The 27,010-nt window shown below is 43.0% G+C and overlaps 1 protein-coding gene and 1 long non-coding RNA gene across 24 annotated transcripts in view; one reads left to right on the forward strand and one right to left on the reverse strand.

The window, feature by feature from the left end:
• The window catches only part of LOC106145433 (uncharacterized), a 38,046-nt gene extending 24,550 nt beyond the window's left edge, over window positions 1-13,496 (reverse strand). For 6 of the 23 annotated variants that reach the window (XR_013428325.1, XR_013428327.1, XR_013428323.1 and 3 more), the window contains exons 1-4: window positions 12,344-12,807; window positions 2,118-2,341; window positions 1,681-1,779; window positions 1,336-1,584 (exon numbers count right to left, since the gene is read on the reverse strand). This is a non-coding gene — a long non-coding RNA (uncharacterized LOC106145433). The other 17 variants (XR_013428335.1, XR_013428334.1, XR_013428319.1 and 14 more) reach the window with 17 other exon arrangements.
• Window positions 13,497-13,642: 146 nt separating this feature from the next.
• Txnip (thioredoxin interacting protein) lies at window positions 13,643-17,706 on the forward strand. The gene is made up of 8 exons (XM_005341328.5): window positions 13,643-14,232; window positions 14,685-14,757; window positions 14,892-15,039; window positions 15,149-15,251; window positions 15,391-15,647; window positions 15,751-15,907; window positions 16,010-16,161; window positions 16,295-17,706. Exons 1-8 carry the CDS (start codon window positions 13,983-13,985, stop codon window positions 16,328-16,330), a joined length of 1,176 nt encoding a protein of 391 aa, XP_005341385.1. The 5' UTR covers window positions 13,643-13,982; the 3' UTR covers window positions 16,331-17,706.
• The last annotated feature ends 9,304 nt before the right edge of the window (window positions 17,707-27,010 follow it).

Below are 27,010 nucleotides of genomic sequence, written 5' to 3' on the forward strand. Positions count from 1 at the left end.
CATGAAAAGATGTTCAACATCAGTAGTCACTAGGGAAATGCAAATCCAATTAAAACTATAATGAAAAAACATTGTAAACTTAAAAATTACAATAAAAAAACGACAATATCACATGTTGGCAAGATGTACAGCTTTCACACACTAGGGTGGGAATGTAAAATGGCACAAGCACTTCATAAAACAGTTTGGCAGTTATTTTCAAAAGGTAAGTGGAAATTTATCATACGATTTAGACATTCCACTCCTGGGTTTTGACTCGGAAATAATGATAATGTGTGTCTGCACAAAAACTTGTACACAAATGTCCATAATAGTTTTATATGTAATAACCAAAACCTGGAAACACCCCTAATGTTCATGAACAAGTGAAGAATACACCAATTGTGATAAATCTGTACAATAGAATAATACTTGGCAATAAAATATAATAAACTCCTGACACACACAACAACATGGATGAATCTCAAAGTAATAACACAGTGAAAGAAACCATGTAGTATTCTGTTTCTATTACTCTAGTGAGATTCAAGAGAAGTTAACACAATTTTGAAGGTTCAAGGGTCTGGCACCTGCATTGGCTTGGTTCTGGTGAGGAACCTGTGGCAGAGGGCATCACAATGCTGAGAGTGCAATATGAGAGGGCAAGATCACATGGAGAGACATAGGAAGCCAGAGAGAGATTCCAGGTTGGTCTCTTTTAGAGTGATTTGCTCTAGTTAGAACTAACTCAGGTCTCAGGAAAACTACTTTAATCCCTCTTGTGGCAAAGCCCCAATAACCTAAAGACATTCCACAAGGCCCTACCTCTACAAAGTCCCACTGTTTCACCACTGCAACACTAAGGACCCAAGCCTCCAATATATGAACTCTTGGGGACAAGCCACATCCAAACCATACAGCAAAGCCAAACCAAAACAGAGAACATGCTATATGTTTCTATATATATAAAATCACATAAAATGCAAACTGATCAATGGGTGTTTGAAAATGAATGGAGGCTCACAGGGACCTGCAGCTGGGATGGATGCTGCAGGGTAGGATGACTATAGTCATGGTAGGGAGAGCAAGCCCCGTTCCCAGCTGCCATTCAGGGATGATCACTGGGAGTCAAGTTGCCATGCTTATGACAGAAAGGTGCCCCAGGCCTGCAGGTACTTCTAGCGGGGCTTCTGCTTCCATGGAGACCAAAGCAGCTGTCAGCACCCAAGGCCACCTAATCCTCCAGAATAGGACAGCTGCCATTCAGAGCCACACATCACCCCACCAGAGCCCCAGCTGGAAGGCTCTGCCATTCAGAGCCACCCCATCACCCCCAGGAGCTCCAAGTCCACCTACCTGCCTTCCATGGTTATGGCTGTAGGTTGGGCCTGGGCTGGGACCTGCTGGGACATGGAGCCTGGTCTACAGGAGGTTAGTGGCAGTTCCAGGAAGCCCGTCTCAATCATCTGCTGATGGGCATCACAGCCACTTCCAGTAATCTCAGCCACAGTCTGACTTTGTCTGGGAGCTGACAGCCTCACTTCAGAGTCTGAGCCTTGAGGAGTGGCAGAGAAAGCAGGGCAGTTGGGATGTGATGTGTGGCATCTGCATGGATAAAGTATGGGACAAGCCAGAAGCTCAGCTGGTGTTTGGCATCCTGCTCAGCTGTACCCATGCTCACTGCCTGGGCTGCCTACATACCTGGCAGAAGAACCTTCAGGACTTCCCACTAGATGTCATCAAGTCAGTGTCATGTCCCCAGGGCCAAGTCCATTCCAGCTACATAGTCCCCCACAAGCTCTGGGGTGGGGAGAATCAAGAAGGAGCAGTTCAATAGAAATTTCAAGGCTGAGAACAGCCAGATCGGCTGCCTGTTCTTCATGGGGGAGCGGGGGAGGTGAGTGGCCATTGCCCTTTCAAATCTGACTGCATCTATCTATACCAGCTTCCAGTGAACCCCAGCCTCTGATCCTCTTTGACCTAACAGTGTTCAACTGGTTTCTGGGAGTGAGGTACTAGGCCCAGCATTATTCTTAGGGGCCACCAAGCCAGAGGAGGATGTGCTTTTCTTCACAGATTATGCCCTGACTCTGGCCCTCTGGGGTTCAGAACTCCTGCTAGATCTCAATAGTTCTTACCATGTCTTTCTGCTCCTGGATCAGCTTGTGGAGCTGGGATGAAGAAAATGGGTAGTAGTTCTTTCCCCCGTGGGGTTTGATGATGGGCAAAAGTAGCAGGTGCTTCACCCCTGTGAACTGCAGCAGTGACACAACTAGGGGACACGGGAATGGGGGACAGCTTCTGGGGTGAGGAAGGATTCTCATCTGCTTGCCAATGTCTTGGTTTTAAACTTTGTTCTTTACTGGGAATTGAACAGGGCACTCAATCACTGAGCCATATCCCCAACCCTATTTTGTATTTTTTATTGAGAGACAGGGTCTCCCTGAAATGATTTAGCACCTCACTTTTGCTGAGGCTGACTTTGAAATTGTGATCCTCCTGCCTCAGCCTCCTGAGCTGCTGGGATTATAGGCATGCACCACCGCACCCCGATTAACTTTGCTCTTTCATAGAATTTTGGAAGAAAACTAATAAAATGCACCTAAGTTATAAAGAAGAAGAAGGGGGGGGGAGAAAATGAATGGAAGGCAAAAGGAACTTTGGGGAGGGACAGAAATGTTTATTATCTTGATTGTGCAATCATTTCACGGATAACCAATGAAATTATACGCTTTCAATATGTATAATCTATCATATATCGAGTATATGAAAATAAAAATGTAATTTTTAAAAAATGGTAGCCCACCTTTCCTTATTCCTTTGGTAGGAAAGAAGGCTTAGAAAAGAAATATCTGAACACAGACTTTCTTTCTAGGAAAACAGAGCACAATGATAAGGCAAGAAGAAAGAATATTCAATTATTTTTATATTCTCCTCTCTAGTCCTAACATAAGGTCCATATCCCTTTCTCCAGAATGTCATTTAGAAGGTCAGAAACCATGATATTTACCAGTTAAAACAACAACCCTGTGACTTTTGTTTTTGGTACCAGGGATTGAACCCAGAGGTGCTTAAGCACTACTAAGCCACATTCCCAACCCCCTTTTTTTTATTTGAGACAGGGCCTCTCTAAGTTGCTTCAGGCCTTGCTAAATTGCTGAGGCTGGCTTTGAACTTGCCATCCTCCTCCTACCTCAGCCTTCCAGGTCTATGGGATTACAAGGCCTTCTCCACTTCCCCCAAAGGCTAACCATGTGACTCTTAATTCTGATTTTTCTACTTCATCAATAGTCAGCAGATGGCGCTAGTTACTAAAAGTTATTTAGTAGAGCATTGGGACAAGCCTCCAGAAGGATAATTAATTTCTTAAGATTATTTGAGGGCTGGGGTTGAGCACTTGCCTAGCATGTGTGAGGCACTGGGTTTGATCTCCAGCACCACATAAAAATAAATAATGATATTGTGTCCATCTACAAATAAAAAAATATTTAAAAAAAGATTATTTGATACGTTGGCCATTTGAGAGAAAGTATTAATAGGCATTTGATAGAAATGGTGCATAGTAAACTAAATTAATTATTATAACTTCATAAAAAAACAAAGGGCTGTTCAAGACATGAAACAATCAAAATTCACTACTTGACATCACACCGAATATTATTTACACAGTGAAAATAATATGAACAGCCACTACTGGCCTAACAAAAACTATGGTATAACTCCATTGGGAAGATGAGAAAAGGTCAGTGTTAGAACAGTTGCCTGGCATGTAAGAGGCCCTGAACTTGACCCCTAGGATTACCAAAAAAAAAAAAAGAATTAAAGAAAAAAAGAAATGTTAAAATTTCAGTCTATAATCAAAATATGGTAGATATGTCCAATATTCCTAATTTTTTTTTAAAGAGGATGGCATAGGTCTGAAATTCCAACTACTCAGGAGTTGAGGCACGAAAATCCCAAGTTCCACATCAGCCTAGACAATTTAGCAGGGCCCCAAGGCACCTAGCAAGACCCTGTTTCAAAAGAAAAAAAGAAAGAAAACTTTTTACTTTGAAATATGAAGCAAACACCATATGAAAAAGCTGAAAGAAAGGTTACTTCTCTATAAGGCATCTCAATCAAATCACTAACCATCATTATCAAATTCAAATAAAATGTCTGAACAAGGGAGGAAAAGCTGAACAAACTAGAAGAGAATCTCAGTAGAAGGATTAGAGAACTGCATTGCTTTGTATAAACACTTAACATTGTGTAATTTTTTATTACTTTATATTATTTTGATAAAAAAGGGGGTGAGGCATTTCTACCTTGGTCTGAACTTTTCTCTTTAATGTTTTTGTTTGTTCGTTTGTTTAAGTGCTGGGGATCAACTCAGGGCCTCCCACCACTGCTCTACCACTGAGTGGCATCCTGATCCTCCCCTTAACTTCTTAAACTTATGTCTACCTCCACCATTTCTCAGATCAACCAAACACCTCCCTCCCCACTCCACCCAGCTCTTCATACTTTCATGGCAAATTCCTTCCCTCGTTTCTTCTTAAGGAAACAGAGATAATATCCATGGCCCAGCAATTAAAATTCTAAAAACCAGTGCCAGAAAACTACCAGAACTAAGGAAGGGAAAAAAGGCAGAACATTAGAAAATAAAAGGCTTTTCTCAATTTTTTTGCCTAATTCCAAACCAAATTATTCACCATCTGCACAACAATTAGTAGGAAGAAATACATTACATATGTTTCCTGAGATAAAACTGGTTATAAATGGAGGGTGGGCTTTGAGAAAGCGAAAGAGAAATCAGGAAGGATAACTAGATTCTGCTTCTACCATCGAAGCTATTGTGCAATCATTCTCTGCTATTGGTTCATGGAATGATTTTCCCAACCCCAACCCCAACCCAAAATGGGAAATGAACTCAGGGGTAGGCAAGTGCTCTCCCACTGAGCTACATTCCTGAATCCCCAGCCCTCTTCTTTTTTCTTTTTCTTTCTTCTTCTTCTTTTTTTTTTTTTTTAATAACAAGCATGAATTTACTGAAGAGACAGGAAAAGGGAAAGGGGACACTCTCAAGGGAGAGGGTGGGTCTTAGAAAGAAAAGGGACCTCCCCAGCCCTTTGTAAATTTTATTTTGAAACTGCTTTTGTTAAGGCATAAGACTAGACTAGAACCAACATTTTTTTTTTTTAGAGAGGAGAGAGAGAGAGAATTTTTAATATTTATTTTTTTTAGTTCTCGGCGGACACAACATCTTTGTTGGTATGTGGTGCTGAGGATCGAACCCGGGCTGCACGCATGCCAGGCGAGCGTGCTACCACTTGAGCCACATTCCCAGCCGAACCAACATTTTTTATATATTTTTTTCTAGCTATACATGGACATAATATCTTTGTTTTGTTTAATTATTTTTATATGGTGCTGAGGATCAAACCCAGTGCCTCACATGTGTGAAGCAAGTGCTCTGCCACTGAGCCACAACTCCAGCCCCAGAACAAATGTCTTTAATAGCAAGGGTTTTATGTGGTGTCTTTGATACAGAACTTCTATTCCTACTGTTAAATAACTATTTAAGTCATATCTATCTATATATTTTTTTTTAATTAGGTTAATAAGTCTCTCCATCCTGCCCTCCCACCTCATCTCACTCCAGCCCAAAACTGAAAGGCTCTTTGCTAAAACTACAGCCTCTGAAACAGAAAGTTTCTGTCATGGTTTTATTTTCTCTTTATGGGGCAATGTACTGCCCTCTATCTATCACAACCAAGCCTACAGCCTGGGGTGAATACCACGATCAGGATGAGCAAGGGGATAGGCTATATAACTAACACATTAGCTGGTCAAACTAAAAATAATTTTATTGATTAATTTTGACATTTCTTTAGAATTTTTGAAGCCCCTAAATTATGCCAGGTCATAAGACAAAGATCCTATCTTTGAAGAGTTCAGTTTAATGTGAAGAAACAGGTAAACACAAGACAAAATGATCAATATCAATGATAAATAGAAGTGTGTACAACATGCTGTCAGAATACAAAGAAGGTGGGAATTATATGTGCTTGAAGAAATCACAGAAAGCTTTACAAAAGAGAGGATCCCCCCACCCCCGCAAGAATCAGAAATGCACTAGTGGAAAGATCTTTGAACCATAAGTCAGATAGGATTTTGTTCAAGCTGCGTGAGTCACTTAAGCATTTGCATTTCTTTTTGCAAACTCTCTTGGTCCCTTAGTGAGAATCAAATATTTGTGCAATTGCTTTATAACTGAGAAAAAGAGAGTAAACAAAGAAAGTACTGTAGATTGTTATTCTGGATTTTTTTAAAAATAGAAAGCTGTTTTAATATATAGTTTCTTTCTCTCAGTTATGAGTACTATATTTCCTTCATCAGTATCTTCTTATAATTAAGAATCATCTTTACCAGTCTTCAGAAAAGCTTGTGTGTTTGAGAAAATTCTTGGACAAGGATCTTGACAGTACATTAAACCACCCACTGAGTGGCAGGGCTGAGCCAACTGGATTCCTAAACTGATGGAGAAAGAATTTCTCAGAAAAGGGGAAGTTGGGCTGAGTACGCAATGTCCCTCACACTTATAAACATCAACACAGTTCAATTTCCCTTCGAAGAAAAACAAACCATCTTCTCTTACTGCCCCTTAACTCTGATACATAATTGGGCAATTGGCTTTGAAGAGAACTGGTTATACATGTTACGGTATAGTAGAAGGAACTGAAACTCGGGTTTAAAGCCCAACACTAACACAAAACAATTCTAGGTTCTGAGTTAGTGACATACTGTACTCCAAAGACACCTATTAATTCAATGTATATTTACTCTGTGAAATGTACTTTAATAGGTGCTAGAACACAAAAATAAAAAAGGACATAGCTCCTACTCTCTAGGAATTCATTGTCTAGAAAGAAAATGCAACTTATATGTAAGTGCTATATGAGAAATATAAATAACATGCTATGAAATATTCAAAAAAGGTTGAATCAACCAGACACTGTGGTACACACCTATAATGCCACTGACTCAGGAAGCTGAGACCAGAGTATCACAAGTTCATGCCATTAGACAACATGGATTGGACCTGAGTAACTTAGTGAGACCCTGGCTCAAAATTAAAAATTAAAAGGGGCGGGGCTGGGGTCGTGGCTCAGCGATAGAGTGCTTACCTAGCATGTGCGAGGCCCTGGGTTCCATCCTCAGCACCACATAAAAATAAATAAATAAAATAAAGGTATTAAAAAAAATTTTAAAAGGCTAGAAATGTAGCTCAGTGGCAAAGTGCCCCTGGGTTCAATACCCAATCCCAAAAAAGAGAGAAAAGAAGGAGAGAATGCAATCATATTCAGTTGTGAAGTAAAAGATTAAAAGTCTGGGAATCAAGATTTGACAGAGGGGCTAGGGTTGTGGTTCAGCGGTAAAGCATTTGTCTAGCATGTGTGAGGTACTGGGTTCAGTTCTCAGCACTACATAAAAATAAATAACAACAACTAATAAAAAATAAATAACCAACAACTAATAAAATATTTTTAAAAAAAAGATTTGGGACTGAGATTATGGCTCAGTGGTAGAGTGCTTGTTTGCCTAGCACGTGTGGGGCCCTGGTCGATCCTCAGCAGCATATAAAAATAAATAAACAAAAGTATTTGTCCATCTACAACTTAAAAAAAAAGATTTGATGGAGGAAAAGTCATTTAGCTATCTTCAGAAGCAGGTATAGGATTTCTAAAAGCAGAGCTGTGGAAGGAAGGACAGGTATTCCAGGAAGAGAGAAAAGAATAAGCAAAGACACAAAGGCAGAGAAGGATATATTAGGGGAATACTCAGTACTCAGGTTTGGCTGAAGTATAGGGTACATACATGAGGAAGTAGTAGAAAATGAGGCTGGAAATTTTGGTTGAGGTCATTTTGTGAAGGCTTTAAATGCCAGGTTGAAGCATTTGAATAGGATTCATAAGTAAGGGATTTTGTGGTATCACCGGAGCAGACAGGAATAAAATTGTGTTAGACTAATCTAGGTATAGTCTATAGATTATAACAGAAAGATGAGTCAAAAGCTATTAAGGTAATCTAGAGGTGGGCACAGTGGTACATGCCTATAATCCCAGCAGCCTGGGGGGCTGAGGCAAGAGGATCACAAGTTCAAAGCCAACCTCAGCAATTTAGTGAGGTCCTAAGCAACTCAGACCCTGTCTCAAAATAAAAAATTAAACTAATAAAAAGGGCTGGGGATGTGGCTCAGTGGTTGAGAGCTCCTGGGTTAAATTCTTGGTATCAAAAAGAAAAAAAAAAGATAATCTAAGCAAAAGTAATAAAGAGTAGTGGTTGTGGAATAAGAAACAGGAGATAGTTTCTAGAAAGACCTCCTCTACAAGAAATTGGGGGCTGGGGATGTGGCTCAAGTGATAGCACGCTCGCCTGGCATGTGTACGGTCCAGGTTCAATCCTCAGCCCCACATACAAACAAAGATGTTGTGTCCGCCAAAAAATAAATATTAAAAAAAATTCTCTCTCTCTCTCTTAAAAAAAAAAAGAAAGAAATTGGCAGTTGTTTGGGTGGGCAAATATCAAAGAGGATGGAATCAAAGGCAATTTCTGGATTTTAACTTGATGACTAGGGGAATTTTATTTTTTTTTTTCTTAAAGGAAAAGAAATGAGTTTGAGGACAGGGGAAATATTTGTGAATTAATTACTGGACACATTGAATTTGAGATGCTAGCTGGAACTTTGGAAACAGGCTAAAGATATAGTATATATTTTAATGTTATTTATACACAGTGATGGGTAAAATGAAGAGTAAAACTTAAAAAAAAAGAAAAGGGGAGAGCTAAGGAGAAGCCCTTGAGAAAAGCTAGGAGGAGGAGGAAGAGGTGAAGGAGGGAGAGGAAGGAGAAGAGTAGAAGAGGAAGGAGAAAACTGCTAGCACAGAAGGAAAGCATGAAGTACAAAAGCAAAGATGTCTGTCTAAATTTTTTAAAGATGGTAGTTTTCAAATTATACAGGAGTAAAAGAGAACAAGGCCTTAAAAAAAAAAAAAAAAAAAACTCCAAAGTTTGGAGAAAACCTTTTAGGGGTAACAGAAACCAGAGTATAAAAATAAGTTTAGTCAACAGAGAAAGCTGGTATAGGTTATTCTCGTAGAAATTTGACAATAGTTGACACCATCTCATATGCCTGTAATCCCAGCCTCTGAAGCTGAGGCAGGAGGTACCCAAGTTCAAAGCTAGCCTCAGTAACTTAGAAAGAACTTTTCTCAATATAAAAAAACAGACCCTTCTGAAGATATAGATCCGTGGAAAGCAACCCTGAATTCAACCATTGTCCCCTGCCCCACACAACCCAAAAGAACCTCAATTAAATCTGAAATGTGGACTTCCAAATGAGGTATTTTTAATACAATAGACCTGCTTTACTAGTCCTAATTTTAGTTACCCACCAACAACCATGCTGTGGTCTGAAATAAGTACAGTCACTGGTCAATAGTAGCCTAATGCTGTGTTTATTGTGCCTCTGTCATTCACCCCACTTCTTCTCATTTAAGCATTGTATCAACTCATCATTACAAGAATGGTGAGTGCCAGCACCATAAGGTATTTTGAAACAGAGAAATATCACTATCATGTAACTTTTGTCACAGTATATTATCATTCTAATTGTTCTATGTATGATTATTGTTAATCTCTTAGTTTACCTAATTTTTTTATTAAACTTTATCATAGATATGTATAAGAAAAAAACAATATATATGGGGTTCAGTATGATCTAGTTTGGCATTCACTTGGGTACTGGAATATATTCCCCCTGAATAAGGGGGACTACTATAATTAAAGATAAATTTAAACATCAAAGAGCACTCACAAGGCATCCTAGAGACAAGAATTCTAGTACTAAGAATCCCGGCTGGCATGGTGGTACACACTTGTAATCCCAATCGTTTAGGAGGCTGAGGCAGGAGGATCTCAAGTTCAAAGCCTGCCTTAGCAACACAGAGGTGCTAAGCAACTCACTGAGATACTGTCTCTAAATAAAATACAAAATAGGACTGGAGATGTGGCTCAGTGGTAAAGTGCCCCTGAGACTAATCCCCAGTACTCAAAAAAATAAAAAAATCAATCCTGGGTTTGAAGAGTAGCTCCACCAGATGCTAGCTGTATCCTAAAACAAGTTACTTAACCAAAATAAGAAAAATGATTTTAAAAACAAAAACAATCTACTAAAATCCCCATTCTCTGAGTCTTGCCCTGAATCCTTTATAAAACCATATGAAGCTCAAACAAGATACTACATGTCAAACCACTGAGAGCCAGGACAACACATTAAAAAGAACATAGATGAGGTTGGAGTTGTAGCTCAGTGGTGGAACCCTTGCCTAGCATGTGTGAGATACTGGATTCAATTCTCAGCACCACATAAAATAAAGGTCCATCGACAACTAAAAAAATATTAAAAAAAAAAATAAATAAAAGGAACATAGAACATACTTTAACTGAACAGACCTGGGTTCAAGATCTTACTCTACTTACAAAATCTGTGACCTCAGGCAAATTACTTCACCATTCTGAGCCTGAATAAATTTATACGGAGTCACAGGGTTATTGTGAGAGTTAAATGAAATAACCTAACCTTAAATATTTTCTGGAACAAAATGATAAATAATTTATTAATAATATTGACATAAATAGCTAAAGAACTGGGTTCTTTATTGGTGCTCAAAAATGACAATTACTTAAAGTCACTTTTTACTCTAAGATGCTGTACAATTATTAGTGTATTCTTATTTATCTATGATTTGGGGCCATATACACATTTATAATTTTCAATCCCACATTTTCATTCAAAACTTACTTGAAAGTGTGTAAGGATAAAGAAAAGTTTAGGAGTGGAGGTGACAGAAGTGATTAAAAGGACAAAGGAAGGGTTTTCTTTTGCTTTGGGAACTCAGTCTTTAGAGTCCTAAATGTTTGTCAGGCCAGAGGTTAAAGAGAAGAGAAGGCAATCAGGGCCTTGTTTCTATCTGCCAACAGGCACTATCCTCCCTTACTGTAGATGGCTCTGTCATCTACAGTAAAGCCAACGAATGACAGTCACCACTTAGTTCCCTATTGGCACTGGGATAAAGAGGGTGAGGAAGGGGCAGGTAAAATATGATCTAACTTTAAAAACTATGGACTGAGCCCTACTTTTATGTTCCTCCTGGGTCTGTCCTTTTCTTCAAACTCTACTCTAGTGTTCGTACCCTGTCCTGATAGGAATTTGCAAGATATTTTTATTTGACTCAAAAACTGAAAAAGAAGAATTAGGAGACAGATATCTATCAGAATACCAGGTTATAAGGTGAAAGGTTATAAACAACTATATCCAGGAGGCCTCTATTTCAGAACATGCCTTGGCTACAGGCCTGGTAGGCAGGCAGCTGCTGCTGCCAAAGATAAACAGTTTTTTGGCATCCAAGGAAACCCAGGCATAACACAGAGCAAACAAGTGGTCTACACTGAGCTCCATAAAATAAGAACATAAGAAAAAACTAGAACCCAAAGTAGAAACTTAGGAGAGAACTGTTAAAGGATTTTTAGAAACTCAAAAATTCACTACTTCATAGATATCCCCAAATAAATAAACATCAGTTTTTTTTCCCCTTTTAAGATGTCTCAATCAAAACCACTCTAATCTATTACTAGGTATCTTCCCTCCAAAGTTACATAGTAGTGTATACCTGGTACATTGGTGTATACCTGTAATCCCAGCAATTTAGGAAGCTGAGGCAGGAGGATCCTAAATCCAAGGACAACCTGGGCAATTTAATGAGACCCTGTCTCAAAATGGAAAATAAAAAGGGCTGGAGATATAGTTCAGTAGAAGACAGCCCCTGAATTTAATCCCCAATATCTATATAAATAAACAAATAAAATCACTTTAGTGAGAGCCCTACCTTTCCTGCTCATAATAATCAATATTGTTTATCAACTGAAAATACCTCAAGCCTTGCTGGTTAACTGTCTAGAACAAGGTGCCACCGCCAACCCACACCAGGGATCAACATATTCCTGGAATTGGGTGCTGCATGTGTTTTCCAACAGATTCTGAGCTTGCTTAATATTAGGGTTGAGTTGTAACTTGTGAGCCTTAGGCTATCAACCCTGGTAGGGTGTATGAGGAAGGAAGAGGAATTCTTAATAGCAATGAATAGCCTTCCCCCCCCCCCCAGAAGGTAGAACTTTTAAGTACTTTTTATTTACGTCACCATCTCAAGTGTTAGGGACAGCAAAAGGAATGAAGTAATAACCTCCTGACAACCCAGTACAGATAAGGAAAGAATCTAGGAATTAAAGCCAAGTGAGTTAGAGCCAGTGTGGCTGTACACACCTGTAGTCCCAATTACTTGGGGGGCTGAGACAGCTGAATCACAAGGTTAAAGCCAGTGTGGGCAACTTGGCCTGGATACCCTGTCTCAAAACAAAACAAAAACAAAAACGTGGGGGCTGGGGATGTAGCCCAATGGTAAACACTTTCCCTACCCCCATTTCAGCCCCTAATAGCTGAAAACTAGAACACAAAATTGCTGAGGTGGGGATGGGCCTCAGCAGCAACGTGTTCACCCTCCGTGCGCTGGAGCCCGGGTCAATGCCCAGCACAGTGAAAAGAAAAGGGGAGAAAGAGCGAGAGAGAGCAGGAAAGGGGATGCATGCGGATTCTTTCTCCGAGACCAGTTTCCTTATGACATTCAGGAAAACATTCTCGCAGTCAGCTCCTAAGGCATCACAGTCAGCGGCTGCTTGCACCAAGCCCACACGGGAGCAGGGTCCCTTTGGCTTGAACAGTGCTCTGTGACCCTACCTTCTCTTTCCTTTGGGGTTTCGGATCAGCTTGGGGGGCGGGGGGCCACTGTCCCTTCACACAGGTGTATGGCGTGTTCCCCAGGAGACCTCAGGGGCCAACAGGAGAGCCAACCTGAAGGCTCAAGGGTGGGACACTCGCACCCAGGCCACCGCACACTCGCTGTAGCGGGCGGGGAAGGGGAGGAAGGCCGGAGGGCAGAGGCAAGGGCGAGGCTTCCTTTCCCTCATTAAAGCCCCTTCTCTTTCCTTCCTGGAGAAGCAGGAGGGAGAGGTCACGCCCCAGAGGGAGGCCCTGGGCCAAGCGGGGGACACCGTGTCCCCGACTTCTCAGGCAGACGCGGGGACAACAACAGGATGTGGGCGCTCCTGGCCGTTTCCGTCCCTCGGTTCTGGGGGGGGGGCGCGGGGCGCACGCCCGCGGCCCAGGGGGCTCAGGTGCGGCAGGCCTCCTGGGGACCGGCCGCAGGACAGGCCTCCCCGAGCTCCGGGAGCCAGGGTGGGCGAGCCGGGCCCAGCGGCCGCCTCTCACAGGCACACTCTCCTTTACCTGGAGAAACAGGAACAGCGCCCCGAGGGCCGCGCGGCTCCGGGGCGCGCCTCCCGGGCCGGCTTCCCCCGCCCCCGCGGGCGGCGCACTCGCCCCACCACCGCTCCCCCCGCAGCAGCACACCGTGTCCACGCGCCGCCGGGCCTGGCTGATTGGCCGAGCTCCCGGTAAACAAGGAGCAGGCAGCCAATGGGAGGGCTGTGCACGAGGGCAGCACGAGCCTCCGGGCTCGCGCTCGCGTGGCCCCGCGGGCTCGCGCCCCTATATAGAGCCGTTTCCGGCTCAGGCTGCAAACTCCTCGGGGTTCCTGGTGCGCTCGCCGACTGCCTCCTGCCGCGCTCGGGACCTGTGCCTCGGCAGCTGGAGGAAAGGAAGGAAGGAGTTGGCACTGCCAGCAACTTGAAAATTTTAGGCACCTTTTCGAGAACTTAAAAATCCCTTTGTGGGCTTCTTTAAATTTTGTTTTTAAAGCCCAACCTGCTAAGGACACCCCCATTCCTTAGGAAGACCGAAATTTCCTGTAAAGTGCCCTATTGGATTTAGGGTCTTTTTTTTTTTTTTCTTTTTTTTTCTGCCCTCTTCCCTTCGTTTTTGACACTTGAGCCAACTCAGCCCAATCATGGTGATGTTCAAGAAGATCAAGTCTTTTGAAGTGCTCTTTAACGACCCTGAAAAAGTGTACGGCAGTGGGGAGAAGGTGACTGGCCGGGTGACGGTGGAAGTGTGTGAAGTGACTCGAGTCAAAGCCGTCCGGATCCTGGCTTGCGGAGTGGCAAAAGTCCTCTGGTTGCAGGGATCCCAGCAATGCAAACAGACCTTGGACTACCTCCGCTACGAAGACACGCTTCTCTTGGAAGACCAGCCCACAGGTAGATGGCCCAGTTCTTTGTTGGAGGGTGAAAGCCGATTAGAGATTGCAAAGGAATTCATATTAAATTTTTTAAGTTGCTCAGTTTGAGTGGTTTGAATAAAGTATTGCTTTTTCTGTTTTAAGTTTCAATTTGCAAACGTGTTCCTACCCTCCAAAAGGGGTGATCTGTACAATCTCTGACGTGTTGGGTCCTAAAGATGATCTTGAGGGATCTGAATACATAGATTGTTCATTCTTTGATTCCTGGGGTAACCATCCTGGGTGAGCCTTTCAGCATTGCAGAGCTTTGCAACTTTCTTTGCAAGAAAATGCATCAGAATCTTTCACTTAAGATGAAAATGGGGGTGTTAAAATATCCTTGCATGCTGCCCAAGCATTCCTCATCACACAAACACTTTTTAAGTGTAACAAGAAACCTAATGGAACTTTGCTTTCTTTCTCTTTCTTCAGGTGAAAATGAGATGGTCATCATGAGACCTGGGAACAAATATGAGTACAAATTCGGCTTTGAGCTTCCTCAAGGGTAGGTATCAGTTAAATGCATTTTGGACTCTCCCCGTCTTAAAAAAAAAAAAAAAAACTCTCTTTCTTGTGATCACTTACTGTTCTTGGAGAGCATTTTAAAATTGTTTCTTTTTTTGTTTTGATTTGACATAGGCCTCTGGGGACATCTTTCAAAGGAAAATATGGTTGTGTAGACTACTGGGTGAAAGCTTTTCTTGATCGCCCCAGCCAGCCAACTCAAGAGACAAAGAAAAACTTTGAAGTGATGGATCTAGTGGATGTCAATACCCCTGATTTAATGGTGAGATTCATTTTTAATATTCTATTCTCCTTGGTCACAGGATGGTAAATTAGGTATCTTAGGCATTTACATTGAATCACTTCAAAACACTTTTTCCCTTTGTACATAGGCACCCGTATCTGCTAAAAAGGAGAAAAAAGTTTCCTGTATGTTCATTCCTGATGGGCGAGTGTCTGTTTCTGCTCGAATTGACAGAAAAGGATTCTGTGAAGGTAAAAACCTAATTTTAAAATGGTGGACAAATATAACAAGAAATGTGGGTTTGGGTCTGAGAACTTGGGATGGGGCAAAGGAGATATCATTAACTGTACTGAGTATCAATTAATATGTTTTTGTCTTTTTCATTGCTAGGTGATGACATTTCCATCCATGCTGACTTTGAGAATACTTGTTCCCGCATTGTAGTCCCCAAAGCGGCCATTGTGGCCCGCCACACTTACCTTGCCAATGGCCAGACCAAGGTGCTGACTCAGAAGTTGTCATCGGTCAGAGGCAATCATATTATCTCAGGAGCATGTGCATCATGGCGTGGCAAGAGCCTTCGGGTGCAAAAGATCAGGCCATCCATCCTGGGCTGCAACATCCTTCGAGTTGAATATTTCTTACTGGTGAGTGGGTGGGGATAGCTCTGCCACGGTAATTGCTCATCTGTCACAACAGTGGTGTTCTCTCCAGACTTCTCATCTAACATACTGTCATCTTTCTTTCTAGATCTATGTTAGTGTACCAGGCTCCAAGAAAGTCATCCTTGACCTACCCCTGGTAATCGGCAGCAGGTCAGGTCTAAGCAGCAGGACATCGAGCATGGCCAGCCAAACCAGCTCTGAAATGAGTTGGGTTGATTTAAACATCCCTGGTACCCCAGAAGGTGAGCCACACCTGATGTCTTTTCTTCCCTCTGGCCTTGTAAGTTTGTGATGATATGGCATTTCTTGGCTAGACTTCTTATTCCCCTATTTTCTCTTTATAGCTCCTCCTTGCTACATGGATATCATTCCTGAAGATCACAGATTGGAGAGCCCTACAACTCCTCTGCTAGATGATGTAGATGGCTCTCAAGACAGCCCTATCTTTATGTATGCTCCTGAGTTCCAGTTCATGCCACCACCCACATACACTGAGGTGAGAATTGTCATTTTTACTGTTAACATTTGTCCTAAGCTTTCCATAGGAAGTTGACTTGGAGAGATTGCTAAATAGATTCTTGCTCTAGTTCTTACCCAAATTAAAATAGTCTCTTCTTTCTTCCTCTCAGGTGGATCCTTGCATCCTCAACAACAATGTGCAGTGAGCATGTGGGAGAAAAGAAGCAGCGGGACCTACTTGTTTCTTTCCACCTCTCTTCCTGGACTCTCACTTTTTTAGAGACTAAATAGTCTCTACAGTGAGGTGTGGATCCACCCCAGCCTCTGACTCCCCAAAGTAGGAGGTGATCAGCAGGCAATCTTCAGGCCTCAAATGGTGCGAACTCGTCCTCCACCAGCGCCAATGTTGTGATATGGGAGTGTTTGCTAGATGGGTTTGGAAAAATTCAGGCCAATCCGATTTTTCAGATCTCCTTGAAAACTGAGGCATTTTCAGTAGTTTTGAGTTCCGAGATAGAAATGGCCTAATGGTATGGTCTTCCCAAGGTTTATCGAAGGGAGTTACAGATTTATAACAACTTCAAATCTTGAACTGCTGTTCCACATGGAACCAGAGCCAATTTAGCACACTAGGAAAAGGAAAACCATGGCCAAAACCTGGGGAAAAGAAAGTTCTTAAAACTGGTGTTCCTCTGTTTTGTACCCTTATACACGAAAAACTCTCCAGGGCTGAATTGGTTTGGGTTTCAGAGAGGTGCTTCCTCCCCATGAATTATAGGAAAACTGCTTTGAGGTGTCTTTGCTTAAAATGAACTTTAACTTTGCTTAAAGCAGTAGTAACTGTGCCCCACCAAAGGTCTTAAAAGCCATTGTTAGAGCCTGTTGCACTGGTGTTCTCCTGTTGAAATGTATTCATGCAGGAGAATCTGTTTTTCTTTTTAAATGACTCCTTGGAATTGATTCTGAGGTGATGTTCTTAGCACTTTAGCTCCTGTCAGGTTTTGTTTTTGTTTGTTTTCTCTCTGTCTCAAATGTAAGCTACTGGTCTACTATGTCTTTAGGGGTAAGCATAATGACACACTCAAAACAAGTGTTAGTATTATTACTTTTGAGACTTTGTCCCAGTGTTTGGAATTACGTGATCCTGACACTCTAATTGTATGAATGAGTTGCTGCTCTCAGCCTTGCTCACTGTGACTAAACTTGGAGGGACTCTGCATCTAGAAGCCCCAGGACTGGGATCAGAGCCTCCTGACACTGCCATGAGAAGCTGGGGCAAGTCCCTCTGCCCAGCCTTAGGAGGAAGGGCTGTCGGCCCCTCACTGCAGCCACTAGCACTTGGCCAGTCACCCTCCGCCACAGCACTTTGTCCAGCTGTCCTGTGTCAGAGCACTGAGCTCCACTCTCTTCTGAGAATTACTGCAGCCAGAAACTATGTGGGCTAAAGGTGATTTCAGTTTTTTTGTATTTTAATTGTGTATCTTTTTGTATGATGAAAACTATATTTTGTACTTAACCAGATATATTTTCACCCCAGAGCGGGTATTCTTTGTTTAAAAAAAAAATAAAGTTTTTAATTGCAGATTTTTTTCTTGTCTCTTGTCTGTTGCGGTGGCATTGGAAAGTTATTAGAAAAAAGGTATTCCTAAAGAAACTTCTCTTCCTCATAATTGGTACTACTAAAAACATTGTGGAAAGAACACTCCCTATTCTAAAAAACAAAGAGTTCAGGTAGGAGGGAAGCAGGAAGGGATTTGAGCTAGTTTAGTCTGTTTTCCAATTCACTAAAGAATTGCAGTGGAATCTTCTAGTTGTCTAGGCTAGTTTTTCACATCCATAAGTAACCATAAAATTCCTCCACTTTTGGAGTACATGAATTTTAAACAGAGAGAAAGGGGATTTGAAAGGGAAGGCATGAGGTTTGCTTTTGCATGACAGAAGTTCTTCCCAGTATAAATGAAGTTTACATGCTCATAAAGAAGAACCTTTATTCAGAACTTGAGAGTTGAAGACCTATGAGTATCACACTCTTTGGAAGCGGCTATCTTGCTAGCACAGTTCTTATCCAAGCACATACTCATAACTCAGAAAATGTTTGCTAAATTTTAACCCCACCCTTAGAATGTTTCAGTAATTCCTATTTATTTCACATATTTTTAATAATAGATTAAATTTCACCACTAATTGAAATGATTTTTATTCTTCTCAAAGGAGTGACAGGTGAGAAACTGAGATGGCAGAGGTCAATACACAGTACTTTCTGATTTTTTGATTCATTTAAATCTTAAGACAGATTCATTTTTTAATGTTTTTTTTTTAGTTGTTAGTGGAACTTTATTTTATTTATTTATACACGGCCCCAGATTCAGTCTTGGTCCATACTTGGGGGTTGGCTTTTCTTTGGCTGTCCACACACCAATTCCAAATAGGTTCCTAGAAGTTCTGTATTAAAATCAGGGGCTGGGTTGTGGTGCACTCACCTAGCATGTGCAAGGCTCTGGGTTCAATCCTTAGCACCACATAAAAATAAGTAAAGATATTGTGTCCAACTACAACTAAAAAATAGATATTAAAAAAAAAGCTATTGGGGTTCGGGTTGTGGCTCAGCGGTAGAATACTCACCTTCTAAATGCAGGGCTCTGGATCTGATTCTCGGCATCACGTAAAAATAAATAAACGAAATAGAGGTATTGGGTCCAACTAAAATAAATAAATATTTTTAAAAAGGTATTAAAAATTATGTGAATTGAGTAGAAAATGAAATTGAAAAAAGATTTTTTTCACCTCAATCTTTTTTTTTTTTAATCTTTCATTCTCCATAGCTCTTTTGCTTTCTTCTCTTGGCTTGCTCCCTCCTTTTGAAACAGGATTGAACTAAGGGTGCTTTACCACTGAGCTATACCCCAGCCCTATTTTGTGTGTGTGTGTGTCTTGAACTTTCAGTCCTGACATAGCCTCCTGAATCTGGGTTTGCAGATGAAGGCCACCTTTCCTGGCTAGCCATCTGTTTTTCATTACCATTGTGTCAATCTAGAGCTCTCCCGGTTGCCAAGGTGACTCTCACCTGAACTCCTCCCCCCCCTCTTTTTCACCTGTTTAAAAATTTGGTGGCTCCTCCCCTTTTGAATCTGTGACCAGGAAACTAGGTCAAAGTTGATGGAAAAGTTTTTTCTGCAGCTTGTTTTCCAGGGACTAGGAGGGTGGAGCGAGGACTAGAGCCGACCAGAGAGCAAGACAAAGGGATAAGGAGGCCCAGGAGCTCGCAGGCAAGCGGCTTGTGCACACAGTCTGGCTACTGGTACAGAGAAGCAGCTTGTGCACACAGTCTGGCTACAGGCAGGGAGAAGACAGACAATCTACACCCAAGGCCTCTTAGAGACTGGGTCCTGAAAGGGCCAGAACATATGCATCTCCTCCTGATACCCTAAAATCCCTAATTCAGCACTGTCTTAAAGAATTCTCTATATGATGGACACGTTCTGCATCTGTGTTGTCCAGTATAGCCACTAGCCACATGTGGCAACTGAACTCTGAAATATGGCTACTGTGGCCATCATCTGAATTTTGATTTTTTTTAATGTAGCTTCATGTGACTAGTGACTCTATATTCAGCAGCACAGCAAAATCTGAGGAAGGAAGTAGCTAGAACTGCTCCCTTAGAGGAAACCCTCCCTCCCTTACAGCACAAAGGCCCCTCTCTACTTCCTTTGGCCTTCGCTGTACAATTTCTACCTCAGCCAGGACGTTTAACGTGTCAGCCCAGCATTGGAATGGGGGGTTTGTCTGGCTCTTCCCATGTTCTCTCACATGCTGTTTATTTATTTCAGCAGTGAGTGAACTCAGGGGTGGTCAACCATTGAGCTATGCCCTCAGCACACAAGTCCCCACCCCCGTTTTTAGTTTGGGGCGGTGGGGGGGGGTACCAGAGATTGAACTCAGTCCCCTCTTCTTTTGAGATAGGGTCTTACTAAGTTGTTGAGACAGGCCACTGTGCCCAGCTCTGCCTTCAAATTTTTTAAAGAGCTGTAACCTACACATACAGCCATTAGAGGAGATCTAGTTAGGTCCAGTCTAGTATAGGAAGATCTGAGAAAAGTCAGAAAGAAAATTATCTAAAGTAAGAAAACAGCTAAAGAGAATGAAAATTGTAAGAAAGAAGCACGACACGTACTTCCTAACCAGGGTCTTTGTCTACCATGGCTACTTTGAACAAATTGGAAACACAAGAATCTAATTTGGGTTGGGGCACTGAGGAGGCAAAGTGTGGAGAGAGGATGTGACTAAGGATATGGTCAGTAAAAACCATCGTATAGAAGTTGATTTTGTGGAGTAGGGTGAAGAAGAGGATCTTTTCACAGTTCTTTCAATAGTCTACAGACCCCTCCGAGAATTCTTTTCCTGGACCACATGGAGGTGATAGAATGCATAAAGTAGATATGGAATACTTTACTGGTCCTCCAAAGGCCCAGTCCCTGTCCTAAAGACCCATGACCACAATAGTTATACAATGGGAGATCAAAAGATTTTCCTGTTCTCCTTCCACCTCCATTTTCTTTGTCTTTTTTGGGGGGCGGTGGGGTGAGGTCCTGGGGATTGAACTCAGGGGCACTCGACCACTGAGCCACACCCCAGCCCTATTTTGAATTTTATTTAGAGACAGGGTCTCACTGAGTTGCTCAGTGCCTCGCCATTGCTGAGGCTGGCTTTGAACTCGTGATCCTCCTGCCTCAGCCTCCCAAGCTGCTGGGATGACAGGCCTGGGCCCACGCCCTGCTCCACTTCCATGTTCTAAACTGAAAGTTTCCTCTCAGTGATGGCTACAGATCTAGGGTTGCAGGTCCTGGTCCAATAGGTGAGTCTAGAACCTGGAAAAGGTTCAGGGATTAGGCCTCCTATGCTCTTCAGAAGAAATAGTAGGTAAGCCTGTGGACCCTGGAGCCAAACTTCCTAAAATCAAATTCTGCTTCTGCCACCTAACCAGCTTTGTGACCTTAAGCACCTTGTTTAACCTCTCTATGCTACAGTTCATTAGTAAAATGGGGGGTTAAATAACCATGTTTACCTCAGAACACTGTTGAAAGGATTAAAAAAGTATGCATTATAAGGTCCTTGCTGAGCCTCTCCACGGCCATCTTCAGTGACAGCTGCCATTTTAAGGAAAAAGTTTCACTGTCCAGCCCAAAGGCGTTTCTGAGAAAGGCTCCCCACTCCCTCATACCAACGCGACCCTTAACCACCCATGTTAGGGCCTGCCCAGCTCTGACTCCTGAGCCTCCTATGAGAATCCAGAACCCACGCCTGGCTGCCTCTGTCTCCTGTACAAAGATGGCCTTCACTGTCAGCTCTGAGGAACAGACTCCCTCTTGTGTCTCTGCCTGGTCTCCATCTTTCATTTCTCACTTACCGTCTCTCGTTCCTCGCTTTCCCCTCACACATGAGTAGTATTAGCACAATGTCAATTAAGTGTTTTTTTTATCTAAAATAAAAGAGGATTTCCTTCCCCTCTGGGGGCAGCAACACAGGGTACAGGAGCTGACTTGCCTGGAGTTCAGGTGGCAGGGGGGCAGCAGGGCACCATGGGGACTCCTACCCACCCTGGCGCCAACTGGGCCCTGTATATCCCGCCCCCCACACCAGCATCTCATAACAGAGCTCTGGGAGCCCTAAAACTTTCTCTTTCATATTCCTATTATGCTTTATAGGCCTGTCACACTCTGGAAATTACCTGGAAAAAAATTTTTTTGCAGTACTAGAAATTTGAACCTAAAAGAGCACTCCACCTCTGAATCATATCCCCAGCGTTTTTTTTTTTTTGTTGTTGTTGTTGTTGTTTTTGTTTTGTTTTGTTTTGTTGCTTTGAGACAGGGTCTCACCAAGTAGCCCCAGCCTGGTCTTAGAGTGTGATCCCCTGCCTCAGGCTACCAAGCAGCTGGGATTCCAGGAGTGTGCCACCGCACCCTGCTTGAACCTTCTCAACTCTTCAGTACACAGCAGTGGGGAGAAGCTTCCCACCATTTGAGGTGATAAACTGAGGGATAGAGAATGCTGCACATACAACGCAATGCTGCAGTAACTCTTAGATTCCTTATTTGAACATATTGCATGTCTTTGACCTTTTTTCCTGAAGTGGCCTAGACTGCTTAGCACAAAGGTCAGTGGCAACAAGACCATCGATGAGCTCTTTTACACGGCTTCTATCCAATCCCGACCTTTCCCTTGGCTTGACCCTTTCCCACCCTCTGCTGGACCTGTTATGTAAAGAGAAAAGAAGGAGCAGACTCGGAAGGCTGAGATTTTTCTGACTACCCATTGATTGGCCATCTCCAGGCAACAGAGTGATGGGAGAAGGAGGAAGATGGGCGGTCATGGGGACAGGGTTGTGAATTCCACGTGCCTGAGACCTGGGATGTCCAGCAGGTTTCATTCTCAGTCCTTTTTGGGTGATGGAGCTGCTGACCAGATCTCTCCAAGTCAATCAAATGGTCAGTAAACAGGTTCTTGGAAATACTTGGCGAGGTGCTCAGCCTGGGTATTTTTATCCTCCTGGACAGATGGTCAAAGAGAGGATTTCAGTTGCTGGGAGGGAAGGAGAGTTTAGGGGCATGAAAATTGTGATTTCCTTATATGGTTCTATGACTGGAGACCCCTCTTTCCCACCTCACCTGTCTAATTCTCACTTCCTCCTTCATCCATCCAGACTCATGGTTAACTATTTGTCTCTTGTTCTGTTTCTATTCCTGGTCTTTCATGTTTGCCTCACCTTTCAGCTGCAGAAGCTTTGCTTTCTGTTTCAGACTCTTAAGATGTTTTACCTTCACATTCCTCTAGATCAGGGAGACAGTGGTTGGGTAGGGACCAGTGCTTCCTTTCCTCCCGGTGGAGAGAAGTGCAGTCCTCCTCAGAGGCTTCCCTGCACTCCTGCCTCCTCAGGCTGTCCTGCGGGAGGGCTCCAGACTCTCCTGCGACTTCATGCACCCCACTGGCCCCAACTCTCAGGAACATCATCTAAGACCTTGGAGACATAGGTTTGGGCTTCACATAACTTTGGAAAGTAGAAGAAATGTTTGTGGAGGTCAGAGGGGTTCGAAATGGTGACAAAGTCTGACCAGGCAAATTTTGCTATCTCTGGTTTTGGCAAACTTTGTCACCCAGGGGTTGGAAGGGCTAGGAGAGAGGCGGCTCATTGGCGAGGCTGTAAGTTCCTTTTCACTGTCGGGGAGGTCTGCGAGTTAGGGAAGGAGGTAGGGAAGAAGTGATAAGTTACCAGAGTTCCTCATTTGGGGCTTCATCTTCCTTTGGCCTTCTCTTCAAACTTTTCTTCCCTCATTTTTTTCTATAGCTCAGCTTCTCTGATATAATCCACGCTGCTTTGTGGGTGGGGAAGGGTATTCCTGACATAGATACTCCAAGGTTAATGGGAACCCAGTGGGGAGGTAGAAGTAGGGAAGAGAGATTGCCCTGTGGTTCATGTTGCTCCTCCTGTCTTGATTTCAGCTGAGGTTGATGAACTGAAACAGCCGGAGGAAACTCTGAGCCAGAGGCAAACTGAAGTCTTACAGGCTGCACCAGCTTGCAAACATTTAGACACGATGCAGTTTCTTTCTAAAAATTTAAATTGGTTGTGAACCTTTAGAAACCAGATTTCAGGGATGGCCATTGAGCTCAGTGGTGGAATGTCTGCCTAGCATGCACAAAATCATTCACTCCCCTGCACTGTCAAGAAACAATATAACCAAAACAGATTCCATTCAAACCTACTGTCAACCTTCTCATTAAAAGCATCCATGTTTGGTAATACTGAGTCACATTTGGTCATGGCATCAATCCAGGAAAATTCTGATTAGCCAGTTCCCACCTCCCTCTGTGGCATCACCCTACCCAACTCACCTCTTCATGCCTGCCCTCTGTCTGCTGTTTAAGTTTGTCTAGGGTTGTCATCACGGATCTAAGAATTTCCTCTGGAGGACTTCTAAGATTTGAAGTCCCTAAGACTTGGGGCAGTGAATCATTCTCCTCAGGGCTCTCAGAGGAGTCAAAGTAGACCTGTCACCAGCGAGCGAGAAATGTCTTTGATGTGCTTATTTTGTCTTTAAAAATGCAAATTTTGATTTACATTACATAGTATACTTGTGTTGGTTTCAGTATAAAAAGTGATTTGTCTCTCACCAAATCTTCAAAGTGAAACTGACACTAAGGAAGATATGCCAGGTATAGGCTGTGGCTCCAAATAGTTCTTACCACATCCTCCCATGGAAAAACCAACTTAAGCAGCCCAGTAGAAAGGCATGAGGCAAAGAGAGACATGGAGAGACAGACATGGGGAGAGATTCAAGATAGGGAAATTTTTTTTTTGTAAGACAAGAAGGAAGGAGCCTGAGAGATCAGATCTCCTTCTGGTCCTGAGCCACCGCTGCTTGCCTGGCCCCGTCAGCTTCTGTGATGTGTGCAGACATCCCTGATGTCTCTGCACAGGTGTTAGAGTGGTAGCTCAGGGTGGAAAGCAAGACCCAGGACAGGAGCCAGGCCCGCGCCTCAGGAGAGAGGCTGGGGAAAGGAAATGGAGTGTTCAGAAAAGGGCTGGTCAGCATTTCCCCTTTCTTCCACAAGGTCCATCTCTGTTTCACTTCCTCTTACCACCCTACACGAGAAAAACAAGGGAGAAGCATTAACTTGATGAGGGAATTTCCTCTCCAAGATGGCTATGACTCTGGCCATAGCTGAGCAAAAGGAGGATGAAAACCAGGGTTTCTTTCTCTGTCCAAAGGAGGCTTCAACTATTCCTTCCAAGAAGAGAAAGACCTCAAACCTGTGTCCCTGACTTTGGTGGGCTTCTTCCTCCTCCCACCCTTTTCAGAAAGACAGACATAGGTCTAACTGACCCCCTCTATTCTAATACTATCGAGGCCGTTCTGAGTGTAGTAAAGTGCTAGACAGAATTTGGACATTTCCCCTTCTCTACTGTACACCAAGAGAAAAGGAAACACGGGATGGGGACCCCTGAGGAAGAAGCAGAGGTCTACACTTGGGGAACATAGTCCATAGCGAGGCTCCCGAGAGGAAGGGACGTTTGAGAGTGGAAAATAGTCCTAGACTCCAAGATCAAGGAACATTGGTCAGGGTCCACTCTGGATTCCTTCCCTAGCTCTTGGAGTTCAAGGTAACAGCACTTGGCCTCCCAGGTCCTGCAGATAGGGATCAATCAGCATCTCCTCACTGACTCCTATTAGGGTCGCGGTAGAACCTCCCTTCCTTTTAGGTTTCAAAGAGGCAAAATTTAGGTCCGTTGGGTAGGCACCGCCCTTTCCAAGATGATGCTAAAAAGCTGAAATTTCTTATTTCCTGATTTGTGATCCCCAATAACCTTGGGGAATAGATGGACTTAGTAGTGTAAAGGTCAGTAGAGAAAAGGTTACAACTGGTTTGGCCAGATTATCTAACTGAGCTATTTCTGTCTAGCTCAATTATCTTCTCTGTCCACAGGCCAGATGAGGTATTTGAGAAGACCTTAACTGCCAGTCCCTTCCTTGGTCAGAAATCTTAATAGTCAGCTTGATTTGAGTTGGGACTTGCAGACGGTGACCTTGAACTCTAGGGATTTTTCTCCCCCGCCCTCCCTTTTTTTTTGGTTGTTGTTAGTTGATGGAATTTCTGATCACCCTGCTACTCTTGGGAATGGCTGGCTAGATGCCTGAGGTATCTTTAGCCAGCCTAGGCCAAAAATAAAGTGGGAAAATCCAGAGGATAGAATGTGTTTAGCAAAAGCCAAACACATCCTGCCTTTGTTCTCAGAGCCATATGGACTCTTGCAGGTGGATCAATATCAGTACTACTGTGTGAGAGCTGGAAGGGTTCCCAAGGACACAGAGTCCAAATTCACGTATCAGAGTGAGGGAACTGAGGCATGGAACCTTCACATGATTTTCCCAGGGCACAAAACTATGAAGTAGTGAAACTAGGACAATAAAATAGTGCTTTGCCCAATTGAGATGGCATTTCTTCCCTTGAACTTACCTCTTAGTCAGCCTACGCCTACATGCCTCCCTTTCTTTCTTTCAAAGTTCAAACAACAATAAAAATCAATTAAAAAAACAACTGTCTTTTTCTTACTAAATCATGGGCACTCAAGCACCTTATCCATTTGACTCTCCAATTTTTTTTTTTTTTGTACTGGAGACTGAGCCCAGGGGTATTCTACCATTGAAGTTAATCCCTTTCCCTTTTTTTTTTTTTTTTTTTTAATTTTGGGACAGGATCTCACTAAGTTGCCCTGGCAGGATTTGAGCTTGAGATCCTCCTGCTTCAGCATCCCAAATGGCTGTAATTAAGGCATGCCACCACACCCAGGTTGACTCTCTAGTTTTTTTTTATTTTTTTGGTCTCCACTTCCATCCTAAGTTGCAATTTTTTTTTAAGAGAGAGAGAGAGAGAGAGAGAGAGAGAGAATTTTAATATTTATTTTTCAGTTTTTGGTAGACACAACATCTTTGTTGGTATGTGGTGCTGAGGATCAAACCAGGGCCACATGCATGCCAGGTGAGCGCGCTACCGCTTGAGCCACATCCCCAGCCCCTAAGTTGCAATTTATATCGAGGTCTCCCATTCAGGCCTCCCGCAAACTACTTTTGAGTACCTATACTTGATTGCAGACCTGGTTCTCAAGTTGCCTGCCAAAGTGGGAGAGGACCAGGAAGGTAAGGGATGGAGCATGGGTAGGGAAAAATAAGATTCTTGTCATACAACCTACTCTGCCTGGGCCAGTGTGGTCCAGGTTGTGGGCATGGAAACCATCTCTTCCACACAAACAGGCCCTAGCTGACCACAGTACAGGGCTGACAAGCACTGCGTGAGTCCTCTGCAAGTGTTCCTCCAAGGGAACGGCAGCTCTG

The sequence above is a fragment of the Ictidomys tridecemlineatus genome, chromosome 11, assembly GCF_052094955.1.
Source record: "Ictidomys tridecemlineatus isolate mIctTri1 chromosome 11, mIctTri1.hap1, whole genome shotgun sequence".
NCBI lineage: Eukaryota > Metazoa > Chordata > Mammalia > Rodentia > Sciuridae > Ictidomys > Ictidomys tridecemlineatus.

What these genes read in the sequence shown, in the direction of transcription:
- Txnip (XM_005341328.5), top strand. Translation starts at nt 13,983, where the DNA reads ATGGTGATGTTCAAGAAGATCAAGTCTTTTGAAGTGCTCTTTAACGAC. An exon ending in TCAATACCCCTGATTTAATG is followed by an intron (nt 15,040 to 15,148) that starts GTGAGATTCATT and finishes CTTTGTACATAG; the next exon opens with GCACCCGTATCTGCTAAAAA. An exon ending in CACCACCCACATACACTGAG is followed by an intron (nt 16,162 to 16,294) that starts GTGAGAATTGTC and finishes TCTTCCTCTCAG; the next exon opens with GTGGATCCTTGCATCCTCAA.